The sequence below is a fragment of the Syngnathus floridae genome, chromosome 2 (assembly GCF_059516105.1).
Source record: "Syngnathus floridae isolate MCC-2025c chromosome 2, RoL_Sflo_1.0, whole genome shotgun sequence".
Lineage (NCBI taxonomy): Eukaryota > Metazoa > Chordata > Actinopteri > Syngnathiformes > Syngnathidae > Syngnathus > Syngnathus floridae.
The window spans coordinates 26677060-26693926 of record NC_142414.1 but is presented as its reverse complement, the minus strand read 5'-3'; the positions used below and the strand labels follow the sequence as shown (position 1 = coordinate 26693926).

General features: G+C 42.0%; 1 protein-coding gene across 9 annotated transcripts in view; it reads right to left on the bottom strand.

Annotated features, from left to right (window-relative positions):
* Positions 1-16867, bottom strand: part of nav1a (neuron navigator 1a) — a 53299-nt gene that overhangs the window by 12177 nt on the left and 24255 nt on the right. For all 9 annotated transcript variants that reach the window (XM_088359300.1, XM_088359312.1, XM_088359311.1 and 6 more), the window contains one exon: positions 1035-1173. In XM_088359300.1, coding sequence (XP_088215426.1) covers positions 1035-1173 — 139 coding nt within the window. The remainder of the gene's footprint in view (positions 1-1034; positions 1174-16867) is intronic.

Sequence of the window (16867 nt, the reverse complement as noted above, 5' to 3'; positions counted from 1 at the left end):
TCCAACAGGGGTGTGTAGACTTTTTATATCCACTGCATGTCTGAAAAAGTCCGACGAGAACTTGAAGTCAAGCATATCCATAATCCCAAATTTACTCCACGCATCCTTGAGTGTCAAAACAAAATCTACCTCCGGCAGCACGCAGCTACCAAGCTGCAGGTGTTAGTTACAACGGACCTGTCGAAAATCTGGTTCAACAAGTCGGGCGGCAATCAACGTTGAAACAATACGATGGTTAAACAAGAAGCAAAGGATTAACAAGTGCGACGGTTTATGTTAAAAGACAAGACCTCCTTTGTGACAGTTGCTCCCAGTCACTTTATCGAGCTGGATTCCTTTTGTTATGAAAAGCTAATAGACCCCACGGGGAAATGGAGTCAATGTGCAGACACCATGTAAAGATAAGCAAATCCATTCCCATGAACTTGTTTCTCTCCACCCTTTGTCCCACTTTCGAGAATACTAAGTATGTCTCTAGCAGTTTAAGATTGGTAAGAACATTTTACAGACAAAACAGGATCATTATAATATAATATAATCAATGTGCGTCTATCAGACAATATGGGCCACATGATGATGTGATGCTTGGTTGCCATGGTGATGCCACCATGGGGGGGGCAATGGTTTCCATGAATCCGGCAACAAGGCATGGGGAGAGACGCTTCATAGGTTCTTCTAGCTCACTGACCCGGATGCCGGACCGCAGATGTGCACGTGCGTGGGTCCGAGACCCGTCGTTCACTTACAGGATAAGACAAAGAGCCGCACTCTCAGCATCCCCCGCAGTACTGTTGCTATGGTTACGCTGAATCATGTGCTTCACTGTATCCCTCTCTAAAAATCCCCCTACACATTAAGTCCCATCACATCCCTGCCGCAGCTTCAGTGACTTGTTAGATTGCACATTAGCACATTGGATGTAACGCATCTGTTCAAATGTTAGAAGCGCTAATAGCGTTCCAAAATGATGAGTGTGTGTGTGTGTGCACAGAATACCTAATGAGACTGTGTGAGTGTGAACATGCGCCACTTACCACAACGGCCGAGTTTCTGCGGGAGCCGATGGGCGTGGAAGGAAGTGAGTTGAGGGTGGGGCTCGTGATGAACTCTTCAGAGCTCAGATTGTCCGAGCCGTCACTCAGGCCGCTGCTGATGGAACTGCTTTCGTCCCAGCTGGAAGACAAAAGGCTTGGTCGGATGATGTGGACATTCGCGTGGGTTTCTTAAAAAGATTTTCCGAGTATGTTCAGTCACAGGTCATGTCGACCTAATTTTGAAATTCAGTCAAAACTGTTCAAGTATTTTAAAAAGTTGAATGTTGATAAACATTGCTAGCGATATCTCTTTTTTTTTTAAAGTGAAGAGAATTTGTAATTTTAGTATTGACACAATTTGTCTTTGTGGGCCACATAAAATTTCGTGGTTGACACCATGCTGTAGAGCTTTGTCGTACGAACAAACATCGGCATAAATTTGAATATTTTGAATTACAAGTTGCATTCTTTAGTGCAGTATCATAACCTCCTGTAACTGATTGATTTCGAGGTGACAAAGGAAGTTGCATCTAAATTGAATCCTGTCAAAATGTTACATTTTAAGCAATAAAGCAGAATGATTGACTAAAGCACCACAAGCAACAGCTCAATGTCTTCCACTTTGTCTTTGATGAAAAATTCATAGACATTGTGGCTCATTGCTCTACTTCCATCCCCGCGAGCACCGCAAGACACGTCGACACATTCAAGTCAACATAATCTCAGCCTACGTTGACAAAAATAGCCTTAAAGCACATATACATGTGTGCTGAACATACACACCATGGCAGCCACAATGACAGGGGCGGCGCTAGGACAACCGTTTGCTTCCTCTCCAAACCAAATGCGGTCACAATCCTGACACATCTCAAATAAAACAAATCTGTCACCTGCTTCAAAAAAATTGATAAAAAAAAAAAAACTGCAATATCCGGGAAAGTGCATGTTTGATGACATGAAGTGGGTCATGTTTCAAAAGTCGGGGGGTGCCCTCGTTCGGGTCATTACGTCAGACTGCTCTTATAGGAAAGAGTGGCCTAATAAGGTCATGGCTATACTGTAATAATACAAGGGCCTTTCGGTTGGGTGCCTGTGTGGGTCACACCACTGCCTGGGGGGTCTTGATGACAGCCATCGGGGGTGGGAAGCCTGTCCTGTCTGGCCTGTGAATGACTTTGGCGCAAAAACTAGACCACATATTAAATCTGAAAGAGACTCCATTTCTTTGGCCAACATTGCGCAGGATCAATAATTTAGGGTGGAATTTGTTAAATGACTGTTTCAAGTTAAGGTTGCTTCTCAGAGCGAGGAACTGAAGTTGTTTCTCTTCATATTGCGAAAGTCCCCAGTGTGGGACGTTTGATACAGCAGGAAAAGCCCATCAGTGCTGAACCCCCTCAGAGTCTTTCCCAACACATGAATATGTCATTGTTTCCTCATTGGACACCCTTGGCTGCTGGAGGAGAAACCTCCGGGAGGGACGTGCAGCTGCGGTTCATCAGCACCACGACACCAGCACACCACCAGATGTATGAAGCAATACATGTTTGTTCAGAGCAAACAGACAAGCACTGACTGAGCTGGTTTGTGCCACTCAACTGAACTCAGAGACAAAGTCAAGACATAAATTAACACCACCAGGATAATATGGATGAGCAAATAGGGACTAAACCAATAATGATAACCCAACTGTTAGCTAAAGGTGGCGGCGAAATATCAACATTACTATTGCCTAATATTATGAAGTAGACCTCCAAATAATGACTTGAGTAAGTATTACGTGAACATCAACAAGTTGGTAATGCGTAACTATTAGCATGTGTCGTTAGCATTGCTATACACATCTTCCGCTCTTTGTTTGCGCACACATGTAAAGCATTACAAACTGGATTTTTGAAATGATTATTCTATTTCGTTCCATCAAGGCTTAATCAACACCAAAACTTGAAGGGCTTTCAGCTTTGATCTATGCAAATGAATTCAATCCTCTTACATTGTTCTCCGCCGCTCTGTGAGTCCTAAAACTGGAAATTCAAGAAAATCTCTCCAACGATAAACATCTTAAGCTTCCCATGACTGTCTTTTTTGTGACATAAAGGAATTTAATTTTACTGCCAAGAGCTGATATCAATACTTAACTGTCAACATGCGGGAGCTAGCCCCACCAACTACCATCAACTGTGCAAGACAAGACAAAAGTTCATCTGAAACACGAGCGCCCTCGAAAAAGAACGAATAGTAAAGATGATGGGAAACCGGAAAAGATTTAAAAGGCTAGCATCAAAAGAAAAGGGGGATGACAGATGGAGAACCTTCTCATCTTCTCAGGATGCTCCCACTCTAGTGGCCCATCAATCCTTCTAAACATCAAGAGCAGAGCCAATTTTCATATTAACTAGCAATATGTTATATGATGATAATATTTTGATATCAGCTTTACCATTTGGTACTCCACTTTATATAAATCATTAGTTGACTGTCTTTGCCTCTTTGAAGCAGTCAATTGTGTTGTAGGCATGATGAGTGGGATTCATAATGCCACAGCTCTTCTGAGCTCATCAGTGCGGCACTATTATTCGTCATTCAAGGCAGAAAATGACCGAGCACAATAGATGCTATTTAGCGTTAGCCATGAGCTAAGGGGAGCAGTTTGATTGTTTTAAATATGCAAGGTGCAATATTATTTGTTTTAAATTTTGTTTGATAGCCACCCTCAAGCATCTTTTTGGATGAATCATTCACCAAAACGCTCGACCGAACGACGGCTCGCACCTCAGAAAACCAATTAGTGGGGTCAATCTCAAGGCACTGCACTTCTTTCATGAAAATCGCTCCACATTTGAAATGAACAACACTGCATGGATGAAACCATTTAACAGCAACATTAAAGTGTCAGCCACCACCATTAACAAGGATGCTAATTAATCCCCAATGGCTTTAGGCTGCTAAAGCGTTCAAGCTAATGTTTCAAGATGGCAACCACATTAGCTTGTTCCGCTAGATTGGAATCATTAGGATAGTATTTACTTATCTTTCAATATGAACGTGGCAGACTGTTCAAGGAAACAAGGAAATGATGACATGTAGAGATTACAATTTGAGATTAAAAAACATTTCTCACACAGTTGTTTTTGGCCGAAACGTGCTGATGACAACGTTTTGCAGTGTCTGGGTCAAGACGCTCTAAACAATGGCAGCAAATGAAATCTTTCGACAGATTTGTCATTCACTTTCCCATGGAAAATTAATTTCAGCTGGCAAAAGTTAAGAGCGAGAATCGTTTGAAATGGTTTTGCTGCTTTTCCAATTGTGCAGATTAATGGCCAACAGTTGTTCCCGTCTGCACACAAGACGAATAAACTCACCACGACTGTGTATTGCATATTCAAGGTTTGACTATCTGCTCAGCTAAATAGTCCATTTCCATTAACAAGCCTTTTTATTCCACCACAATACAAGCTATTAAGATAATTACTTATCGCAGCGTGCATGGTAAATTTTTGCAAGTGATTGTGAGAGAGCTATACACGCTCTTCTCCTTCAACGCTCTGAAACTGTCGAAATGAAGCGCAGTGAAACAAAACAGCTGGCCCTGCAGTGATTTGGGGTATAAATCCTTTCTAAAAGTTAGCTAGCCAATCTGCAATCTTTAAGCGCCTGCTAGCAGTTGATAAGCAGTTTTATTTAAATAAACAAACACATTCTTTGTCACGTGTTTAAGACTTCATCAGTCTGTAAAATTGATAAAAAAAAAATCACTTGCAAATTGCTAACAGGGTTGAATGACGTAAATGACAATTTATGCATTTTGTTTGTGCCTGTGTATAGTTAAAACGAGTCCCCTCCAAACTGGCTGGCAAACGCACGGAAAGACTTTTGTGCACGTCGACAGTGGACAGGAAAGTTCCACTCCTAATAAAATCCACAGTGTCACATGGCCTAACCCGAAATGGCTAAATCAGAAGGCACTGATGCCTTTTCAATCGAATGGAAAAAGGGCAGTGCCAGATTGGCACCGAGCGACCGAGCGGGAGATGGAAAGGGCGGCTGATGAAATCTTTCAGCAAAAATGCTGGGGAATAATCCAGCCACTGTTTATCGTATTGATGGGTGGAGAAACTCTTACATCATACATGCCGTTTACCTATTTATGCCGAGGGTGTCTGGACATACGGCTCGGGATGCACAGATGGTTAACAACATGAGATCTTGGAGCACGTCAGCTGCTATCGCCAGGAAGCAGACGCACCGATCTGTGTAATCCTTGTGTTTCGAACACTAGTATATCCTGTCAGGCTTTTTTTTATTTAATTTAAATTTGACTTAACAATTGCATACAGCAATGACAATTGAATTGAATGTAAAAAAAATAGTCATTTTTGCTTCATCGCCAGTATAGAGCATTTTTGCAAAACAACACAGCATGTCAGGCTGTTTTTTTTAAAGGAAAATATTACATTTTATTTTATAATAGCATACAGCAAATGACAATTAATTGAATTTAAACAATTTAACAACTTTTGCTTCATAGCCACTATATAGAGCATTTTTGCTTGCAATTTGAAGCAAAAAAAAACATTTTTGCTTAGAATTTGAAGGAAAAAAATAACGTCACTAGCATCTCAAGGCGCCACTGTACTAAGAGTGTTTTTCCTGTGTTATGTTATCCATCAGCGCAGCTCCATATAGGGCCTACCCTACAGGCCTAGCACATACAAAATATCGTATCTTGAAAACCTCAAATTCTTGACATACTGGGTCATGTATGGAGCGGTTATCATCATCACACAAACCATCTGCGGCTCTCTACAAATTGTCCATCCCAAAGCAACACCAGGTTAATAAATGATTATTAAATGATGGCCGCGTGGGGGCACTTACCAAGCCGCAAATGGCTCATTAAAATGGCTTCTATTCTTTTACGCTACGTCTCTTTCTCAGACGAGCTATATTGTAAAAGACTTATAGGAAGTCACAAGAATATTAAAACAGTAGCCTATTCACAAATGTCCCTGTTAGCATTAGAGTCGTTTGTTTCAGAAGACAATAAGGAGCGACAGACACACTTTGGGGGCATTAAAAGGGATTAGTGAGTGAATGAGTTTAATTACTGCTAATTCCATCTGCCAACAGAAGAGGCATTGGCCAATAGCCTTGGCACAAGGCATTGACATGTGTGTGTGAAGGAAACCGAAAGAGGAAGAAATAAGACGTCGGTGGCGTTAAGTGGCAATCAAGGAGGAGAAATCCTCTTGGGCCTTTGATGGCTGCGACCCTGACAGCAATGACCCGGAGGGGTCTCGAGTACAAATGTGATATGGGACATTGTCCCCTCCGTGGAGTAAATGACTTGTCTGGTTTCTCCTTTAAGGAATTTTCATCTGTACATTTTCCTTATGAGTGTAGGGAAAACATTTGACTGAAATATATAATCAAAGCACTATAATCAGTGAAAAGTTCACATATTTTGAAGAAGAAAAAAAAAAGCTATTTTGATTGATGCTCTTAAAATAACCTTTTGGCTTTGATTGCGCAATACGGAGCCATGTAAATCTCTGGACGTTCCCAAATGAAGTTTGTCCAGGACATTGCGGCCAAAAAGTTGACTACCAATGAAATGAAGCAAGACAAAAAAAACAGTGGAGGGCCCAAGCATCATATAAGGAACGTTTTGGAATCATTTCGCCGGTGATCAAGCTGACACCCAACTGGGTCAACTTGATCTACTGTGAGCCCCAATATGGACCTCCGTGGAACTCCATCTTCTGACTTCAAGTTTTAAAGCTTGAATTTCTTTCAGCTTACCGCTTTAATATCTTTGAACCTACTCTACATAAATTAAGGCATTAAGAAATTTAGGGATTATCTTTCCCACCTCAAAGTAGAAAGTGTAACAAAATGGGTCTTAGAGCGCACCCCTTGACAAAAGAGCAGAAGAAATTGGCTGCTGGTGACCTCTGATGTGGCTTAGTCAGCCTTGACATCCAATGTAGGGATTTTTCTTCCCAAAATCTGTCGTGAGCGGAAGCACAAGAGGGACAGCACTCCCGAGACAAGGTGGAATGTCCTTTCAAATGGTTTCCTTAAGTCGTTCCGTCTGGGGTTTAGCGTGAAGCACCCACTAAGTTGAAAGATTCGAGGAGGAGTTCAACAAAGGGGAACCCCGGCGTTTGGAGGCCCAGGCTTGGATCCTTGGCTAGAATTACCTCTGGCCTCCCTCCAGGAACGTCAGCTGACTTAACGGCTGTGTGAATTAACAGCATAGAAGGATGTTTTGATTTGAAAGGGAAGGAACCGGGGGGAGCACATCAACGAGAGGGAGGTACTGCTTTGAAATGTAGCAAGTTTCTTGCTAGCTTGAAGCAGCTTCGTGGAGGGACAAACACAAACAGTTGGATCAAAACAATACAGAAAAGAAAGAAAACTTGGGTGTCGCCCGATTAAGATTCTCAGCCGCTGACTGTTGGGTCAGAACTTCAGCGAGAAACATAACGTTAGCAGTTATATCAATATAACTGTTATGATGACAACAGCTAATGTGCTAATCTGGAGGATTAGGACAACTCAACTGGTATTCAAGCTTGTGTTATGTCAGCTTTGCACCATGGATGGAATGAAAAGGAAAGAATAAAGGGGAATAGCACAATGCACAAAAATCTCAATCGTGTGCTTTTCTTTTTTTAATCGACTAAAGCTCCACAAAGAGACGACAGAGCAGACTAGAACACCACTAAGCACCTGACAAAGGTTGTCCAAACATTCGAGCAAAAACAATAAGTAACAAAGGCCCGTTGATGTCAGGACATGAACTTTCTCATTTTGATGAGTTGTGATCAAATATACGGAGAATAGTAAAGGCGTATGCAGTCTTACCATGAAATAAGAGTACTTATTCAAAATATGCATAGCCCAAATCATCTTTCTCTATTGAAATGAATAAAAATGCCATCAATATGTTCCAGTATCTCAAACCCAACAAAGATTTTTTTTTTAACTTTTTGAAATAAAAAATATCATACTGCGTGTTATATTAACTGTCTACATATGATGCTTCACCATTAGTGTTCAAATATCCATTGTTTCGAAAAACATGACTTCCGATGCTAACCACTAGCATGTAAAGGGCATTTTCCATATACTGGATGTTAGCATTAGGCTGAATGGACTTTAAGGCAAAGTAGTTTTTGTTTTATATTTAGTTTGAGAGTGGAAATAAAGAGCCTCAAGCCTCTCTAAGAATTAATTTCCAATCTGCCAAACTTCGGCTTGTTGTCAAGTACATACAGCGACCGCACCTCAAGTTCAAGACAGCCCGTTGTGTTAGCATTAGATGACAACATATGGAGAGGTGAGCGACATGCCTGGAGGGCACTCCCATCAAGAGCATGCACCCTTCACCTGCTGTCACCCATAACACACACATAATACTCATGGCGCTTCAAGATGTTCCAGCATTCCTTGCCGTGGGGCTGCTCAAAACACACACTTGACATTCCAATGTGTGTATTCTGGGGTCCCACTCCCTAATCCTCCGACATATGCAAGCACATACATATACCAAAGTATCAGCAGAAGGAAATACCACGCGTGTCAATATAAGGAAACGGGACAAAAGTGGCAGCTTGAGTTGATTTTCGAGGTGTTATTGAGTTTTCCACATGCACCTTTTTCCTTCATGTGCGGCGAACCTTGCGTGCTGCAGCATTGTTTGATGTTAGTCCCCCTCACCACAGGAGGCAGCACCTCAGGAAAATATGAGCTCTGTTTGTGAACATGGGCTCCTGTGTACAATAAAAAGCGTGTGCGTGTTACAAGCATCTGTTGTTTCACTCTCACTAATGACTAAGTTGCCAATGTAACCTTGTTCAATTACTTGCTAAGCAGCTAGAATCGGATTTTTTTGGGGCATGAGTTGTGTTGTTATGATTATTTACCATCTGGCGTCTCTTTCACAATCGTCTACATTCAGGAGAAGATCCCATTTTGCTTTGGTAGGAATCACAGCAAAGTTGAAGAATATGCAGGAGGTGGCGAGGCTGTCGGTTCAAATTGTGACTCTTCAGCAATTGCTGGATGTGATGACCTCATAAAGCTTTAATATTGTAATCATCGTGATTTAAGATGGGTAATCATAGGTTTGAGTGGTTAAACATCATCTGTGGTGATCCACAGGCGTCAATCTTGGGACCAATACTGTTTCTGTTGTGCAATTTGGATAGATTGAAATTTGTTAAATTTGTTTCTTTTGCAGACCACACAAATATTTGATCTTCTGGGAAGAACTTGCAGGAGCAAGGTAAATGAAATGCATCGGTGCCAATACTATACATATATGTGTAAGTGTCGATACTATACATATGCTCCGATACTAATATTTCTAAGCTGCACATTTGAATGACGGTTTTTCAGTAAGTCTTGGGTCGTGTGTTTTTCTGGACAAGCGGGCATCGTCACGTTGACCCTTTTGACTTTTCCAACAAACTCAGCAAAGTCTGTTTTCAAAACAACGCAATCTCCCCTTAAGCCCATCATCAGCAAGGCAGATAACATCTGTGACAGTCGTCTTTGTAAATTGACAGCAATATTTGTCAAAGAAATGTATGATCGCAGCAATGCTAACAATACCAACCATCCGCTATGAGCTTGAATTGTAAGTGCAAATTAATAGTTGCTGAAAATGCATGGAGAAATTCCTGAGCTGATCCAACCTTCAGTTTAACCTGTGACTCACACACGTAAATGAATGACATCATCTTCTGACACACACCTGGACCACATCGTACCCTCTCGGCCTATATTTGAAATGGAATGCCATTACAAAGATTTACGGGTGTCAACGAGTGATGTCACAGCCTTTCCAATCTGCGGTTATCATGGGGCCGAGTCACGCTGAGCAGACACGCAGTTGGACAAAGTTGATGTTGGATTGACTTTTCACTCCAGCTAATCCTATTCCTCAAATCTATGTGTTGCTTGGAAATGGGTTGCTCACAATCGCTGTTGTAATGTTTGATTAAAAATGTGTGTAACCACGGTCTGTTTAGAAACGCACACCCCCCATTAGGCCCCCTGTGGGACTTGAAAACGTGCAATTTGAAGATAGTGAAACTGTTTGAAGCTTTTTGTGTGTGTATGTGTGTGTGTTTCTAATGAGCCAATTAATGGACGGGATGTTCACTGCAACAAGATTACACAAAGGGTTAATGGATGCCGGAGGTCAGTTGGCCAGCCACACAATCAACAATCACCATCTCGTCGGTGTCAAACGCGAGACACGGGGGCCATTTGCAGCCAGCCGCATCATTTTATGTGGCCCACTAAAGCAGAACTAACTGATTTACACCGAATGGAGTTTTCATCTTGTCAAATAATCGAGTAGTTTTACTTTTTTAACATAAATGGAACACTACTTAAATATTTGGTTGTCCCCATTTTCCATGACTTCTGACTCGATTTAATTTGTTGATTTCAAACTCGATTTGTGTATCGGCTTGGGACTCGATATTGGCAGATGCGTTAAGAAGAAACAAAGAGGGTACGACTGCAGTGATTTGATTTTAACCTCAGGATTATTGCAGATTTTTGGTATTTCCAAACTACATTAAAAAAAATCAATACTTTCACCGAATGCTCTATATAACACAAACAGCCCTGATGTTTGATCACATTGAGCAAACACAATTATTCAATTGTATACAATGATGATCAATTTATACATTCACACGATTTGACAAACGTGCGTGCATTCACATCATTTAAGATTCTGATGATTGTCACACAAAGGCTGAGGCTAAGATTCAAACATCAAATAGGCAGACGTACTAACAAACCACTGCGACACTGCTGGCCCCGAAGCTCTAAGCACAACAATAAAAACTTGAACATTTTGCGCACATCCTCACTTATCAAAGGCAACCCTGTGCGCAGCGCAACGCAGCGTGGGCACGGAGATGGCGCGGAGGAGGCGGCGTCGGCGGCGGCACAGCTCGCCGTCGCTTCAGAATATAGGTCAGGCGTTGGAGCTGAATGCGATTGGGTTCTGCAGGGGATCGATTGCAACACGCCCACTCACGCCTGCTGCTCAATTCAAGCGCCCGTCATCGTCGCACTTCGTTAAAACAATGCCATAAGCAGGCGCGCACAATTGCAAAATCAGAATATCAGAATATTGTACACTAATATGATTTTCTGCAATAGCACGTGTCGACCCTTTTATTCTGTGCACGGCATTTCTAATAGTCCAAGATTTAATATGATTAAGATGTACAAATTTGCGGACAATGGAAAGCGCATTTACGCACGAGCGGACAGGTTCATCGACTTGCATTTATATGATGAAAAGATTAAAAAAATGCCTTTTAACGCGGCATCAAACGTAAAAAATAACCAAAGAGCGTCAATATGAGCGGCGATGAAAGTGCACTCACTACCTTGACAGAAAGTGCATTGTCCTCCCTCGGCGCTGCGGAGCCGGGAGCTGCAGCATTTTGCCGTTCAACACGCGGCCGCTCATTTTACAACAGTCCACGTTTCGAAGCTGCTTTGTTCCTCTCGGGCATGTCCCAAAAAAAAGTGTCAGATAAGAAGAGAGAAAACCAGCGCGGTGCGTTCGGTCGGTCGGTCCCGTCCGCCCGTGGGAGCCGGCAGCGTTAACTGACTGACCCACCCACCCACTCCTGCTGTGATCCCACTCTTCGTCTCTCTCTCTATCTTTCTCGCACTGACGGTGAGGGAGGGACAGCGAGAAGGCAACACCCCGAATTCTTCCGCCTTCGAGTTTCTCGCGAGCAGCTGTGCCTGCAGCCAAAATGCGCACCGAAGCTTGGACGCGCGCACTGCCACCGTGGGAGAAAACCCCAAGCAGGTATCACATCCTCCAAAGCGACGTGTCACAACATTTTTACAGGCGCCAGACTGTAATCAATACGCACGCAATTCACAAAAACCTCGCGAGACGGGCTAATTGAATAGGAAATAAACATCCGTTTGGAGCAAACCAATATCCAAAAGTCACACGCCGCATCTTTTTGCCACATCAAAGTTAAATGTTTTAGTATAAAAGGGATCAAAGTTATTAACATCAAAACAACTTTGAAACCACGTCTTATTTCCCAGTTGATTGTTTTTGCTTGTTGTGTAAATGCACTATTAGTCTATAAAAGGAACTGATTAGTGTAACACATCGAAGTGTGGTAAAAAAACCGTCTTTTTCCTATCAGGCAAAAGTTGATGATTACTAAAGGAACCGTCTTTCAACCTTTTGAAAAGCAAATCCTCTTCTAGCCCCATTGTGCTTTCTTTTTTATCTCTTTGTTTTAATGGTGTAACTCATTAGTAAGCCCTTCCAATGAACCTTACAGGGTCTGTAAATTCTGGGAACGAGCTGCAGAGCTCTTTATGCCAGTCATTAACGCACAAACTGCAGACTTGTTGGCTTCTCTAAAATTAGGCCGCGTTAATGGCGTCGTGTATTTTAATTTCAAGTTGCCCACGAAAGGAGCTATAACGGAACCCTGCAAGCGATCCGAAACTGTTCGGTACAACTGTCAAAAAGTGGCCGAGGGAAAGAACAGCCGCTATGATAAAACAGCAAATGCAAAGTGATGTAAATATTCAGAATATAATGAAGCACGTGGGAGTTCATGAGTGCCAGGAGAGTTTCCATTGTATTAGGGATTGGAGACTTGCGCGGGTATCGTGTATCCAGTCGCCCCCTCCCTGAAACCACATAACCCCCCCCCCATGACACCCATTGGCGTTTAAACACTTGAAGCACTGAGTGGACCCCAGTGAATAGCCGTGCCTGTTCAATGGAGGGAGGTTGGGGGGGAGGTGATGGAGATCACTGACACCAAATGCAATGAGACAAGTGAGAGAAAGAAAGAGATTGGAGGAAAGCCACAGAAGGGATCATTAATAGCCTTTTTAAATACGGAAACAACAAAGAGTTGTTTAGGCTACGGCCCACCCGTGCCATGCGCCAACCGCTGGGCATAAGTGATTTACTCTCTTACGTTGGCTTGAGTAACTTTTTGGGAAAAAATTCGACTTGTTAGAGTAGATGCTAGATGATGTCATCCATAAGCTATGTATGAAATTATAAATATAAAGTGGTTGAATATTGTTGTAAAACAATGCATACATATGCAGTGATCCCTCGCTACTTCGCGTTTCGTTTACATCGCGGATTTTTTTTCCCAAATTAAAAAAATATTTAAAAGTCAAAATTAAACTTCTAAATTGAGGAAACATGTCTAACCTTTAGGACAATGTAGTATTGCTCCAAATGTTCATTTACATTCCTTTAGAAGTCCGTTTTTGCGTGGTAGCACGATTAGCACCTTTCCGCTAACTCGTTAGCCTGCCCAGTACTTCTTGTTGGTGACCGTACGTCGCGGATTTCACTTATCGTGGGTGGTTTTTGGAACCAATTATCCGCGATAAACGAGGGATTACTGTAACATACAATCTAATAATATAATCTGTATTGATATGGTAGCGGTCATATGGCGGCTAGGTGGGGTGTAGCTAGCTCACAACCAGGAAATGAATTTGTTTAAAAGATTCAAATTTTGAAACATCAGCATTGCAGGACAAGAATCACGATCACTTGAATCAGGCGTGTTGGACGAGGGGAACATTGAAAATCTTCAGGATAGCAGAAGTTTGACATCTGTGTCTTAAAGTCACCGTAAATTTGTGGCTACTCTACCATTGTGCGACCGAATTTCTGGCACTCTGACTCGCCCGTGTTGAGCGCAACCGCCGCCACGACTGTTGCTTGGTGTTCCGAATCAAAAGAACCGCTGCTGTGGCCACACACAGTCAACTCATTCAAATTCACAATCTGATTGGGAAAGGCGCTTTATTTATGTCAAGCCTCATCCGAGATTCTGGAAAGGTCCGTGAGCGAGTCTGTCTGGCCAACTTTTACTTTGAGCGCTGACTCACCACGTCCAGACATGTCTGCCTCCTTGTTTGTTTGCCTCCCTCCCTCCCTCTTTCACCCCCTGACCACCTTTTTGAGGCCGGGGGTGGCGTATCTGCGTTGTATAATTAGGTGGTGATGCGACTTTGTAATGATAGTGCACATGCAGGGTCATTTAACAGCCTCTGGGAACCTGTCACTCCTCCACTGATGAAAGCGGGAAGAGACCTGGGAAACCTCTTCTCCCTCTTATCAGCCCAGGAACACACACAGTCCACCTATAAACAAGTGTTGCTATGGTAACAGCACTCATCGTGTTAGCTAAAACGGCGATGTGACTCGAGCGAAACGGTGAAATAGTTGAAGCTTCCTCAAATTGGAGAGGGGAACAAACGGCGCATCACGGGATACGTCTGGCCTGGATAAACAAATGAGCTCACGGTAAACGACGAAAATATAAATACAGCTGGAGGACAACAGCGACAGAGGTTTTACGCCTTACGTTTGATAACAGATTAAAATAAAGACATGTAAAGTCAACTGCATTGTAAGACTGGAGTGATTGATTGACTGATTAAAATCTTAGGAACATGCAGCCACATGGAGAAACAGAACCAAGAGAGCATTAGATGCAACAGAGACAAGAAATTCCTCATCCATGGCCACGTTGAAGAAATGTGTTTTATTATCGGCTACAATGATGATTCCTTACTTTTTAGTCAAACTTTGGTTTGATGTGAGAAAGGCAGATTTTTTTTTCAATTGCTCTCATTAGCTAATTCAGCATTTCATTGTTATTCAGTGTTGGTAAAGTGAATGGAACAAGCCAATAGTAACGAGACGTTATTTAATTAAAAAAAAACACGATTTTTTTTTTAATTCTGGGCATGATATAAATTGATTTAAAAAAAAAAAAGATGCATGCAGAGAATTTTTCTTTTTAAAGAAAATGGGTATTGAAAATAAAAACTTTACTGCTTATTTTTGTACTTAGTAGTCAGAGTCAGTACTTTTCTATCTTTAAGGACACGGCTGAACAATTTACCCGCAAGTTGTGACCTTAATCAGGATATAGAAAATGGAAGTCTGAATGAAAGGATTAAATAATTCAACTCTTCTTTGCCTCTAAAAAGAAATTAATCCCTTTATAAGGCAGCACTTGATCAAAATGAATCACAGCCAGACATTTAGGCTTGATTGCTAAGTTAATTGAGGTTAAGTGGAAGATCCAGGATGGACTGATGTGACTGCCTTGAATAAAGTTTTCTACTTTGATAAATGACAAGTCTGAGAATGAATGCAACTCAACAGGTTTGTCTTTTGGGAAACAAAACCGAGAAGCCCTCACTGGGGGTGCAAGAGTGGGATTAAGATGAAGTGATGGCGTTAAGAGGGGGACGGACAGGAAGGCAGAATGGCAGGAGGCCAATGTGCGTGGATAATGTCGAAACAACTCCAGAGAATAACACAGTATGTGGAGTGGCGGGGGGGCGGGGGCACCGTGGATTGTTATGCGCGTTACAAGCCCCCGTCACACTCTTTTGTTCAAAGTTGCAAGTCTCACTAGTCTGTCAATGAGGTGTGTGCGTGCGTGTGTCGGGATTTGAGGAGTTTTACATCCAAAGCGCCAAAGCTCATCTTCAAGCGTGCAGTTTCATTTACCCCCTATGGAGAAGATAAGCATGTACTTATGGAGTGGGGAAGTTGAAGCAGGGCATAAATAACTCTGTGTGTGTGTGTGTGGGGGGGGGGGGGGGGGGGGTTACTTAACCAATCTTCTGAGGAATGAGCCGAATAAAAAAAATCATGGTGTCTGTTCTTTTTATTTTATTCTTATTTTATTTAATATATTTCACTCTTGCTTATCTGAGAGAAGAATTTTTTAAATTTCATTTTATATATTTGGCTGTTGCTTATCCGAGAGAAGAAACTGAACAGATTTCTAGTAAACCATGAAAGAACAAGATAAAAATGGCTTCATAATGAAACCCAAATATATTTTCTTATCTGAATATTTGTTTATTGGATTATCAGTTGGATACTTAACTACAATTACTAGTTCCAATGAAGCCATTGATTAGCAAAATGATTCTGAAAGAAAAGCCATAATCTTCCACTAACAGCTCCAGTTGTCAACTCAGCGAATTTTTGAAGGTTGTTGCGATAGCATCAAGTTTCTCATTGGTTGTTGCTCTTTGGGGTGGCTTTTTTTTCCCCCAGCAACTTTCATCTTTACCCTTGCTTAATCCTATCATAATAACACCTACCGGAAAAGTTAGATTCACTTCTTTCCTGGAAGGAAATGTGAAGAAATTGGTCATGGGGGACAAAAGTCGTGACCTTTGAACCGCTGAGTCGCCTCTATTTGTTTCCACTGCTCATTCATATTGTTGACATGGTAACGCAGCCCTCTGAACTATGTGGGCGTCCTCCTCACACACACACACCAAGTGCCTCGTTTTAAGCATTGGGAGTGTCCGGCATTGTGCCATTTGGATTTGACCCATTTGATTCATATTCCACAACAGTTTCGATGAGTTGGGCTGCACGGAAAGAAAACTTCACGGGTGATTTCTAGGGATGGGAAAATGAAGCTTCATGAACCAGTTGTATTCTTTGGCTCCTCTAGATGGCAATGTTGGTTTAAAGTGAGTTTTTAAAGAAATGGCAAGTCAGCTCTTTGGTGAACAGAGAGTGCCATCTAGAGGTCTAAGTAAACACAACAACAGGTTCATGAATCATCTTGAAGCTTCATTTGCCCATCATTAGTGATTTCCTCTTTAAGTTGTATCATGTTGATATCACCCAGTATTGATGCTCATAGAGCAACTCAGGAGCAATTGAAAAAAACAAAATAAAACACAATTGTGATTAAATTGGAATATGCCACTTGGACCTGGAATGT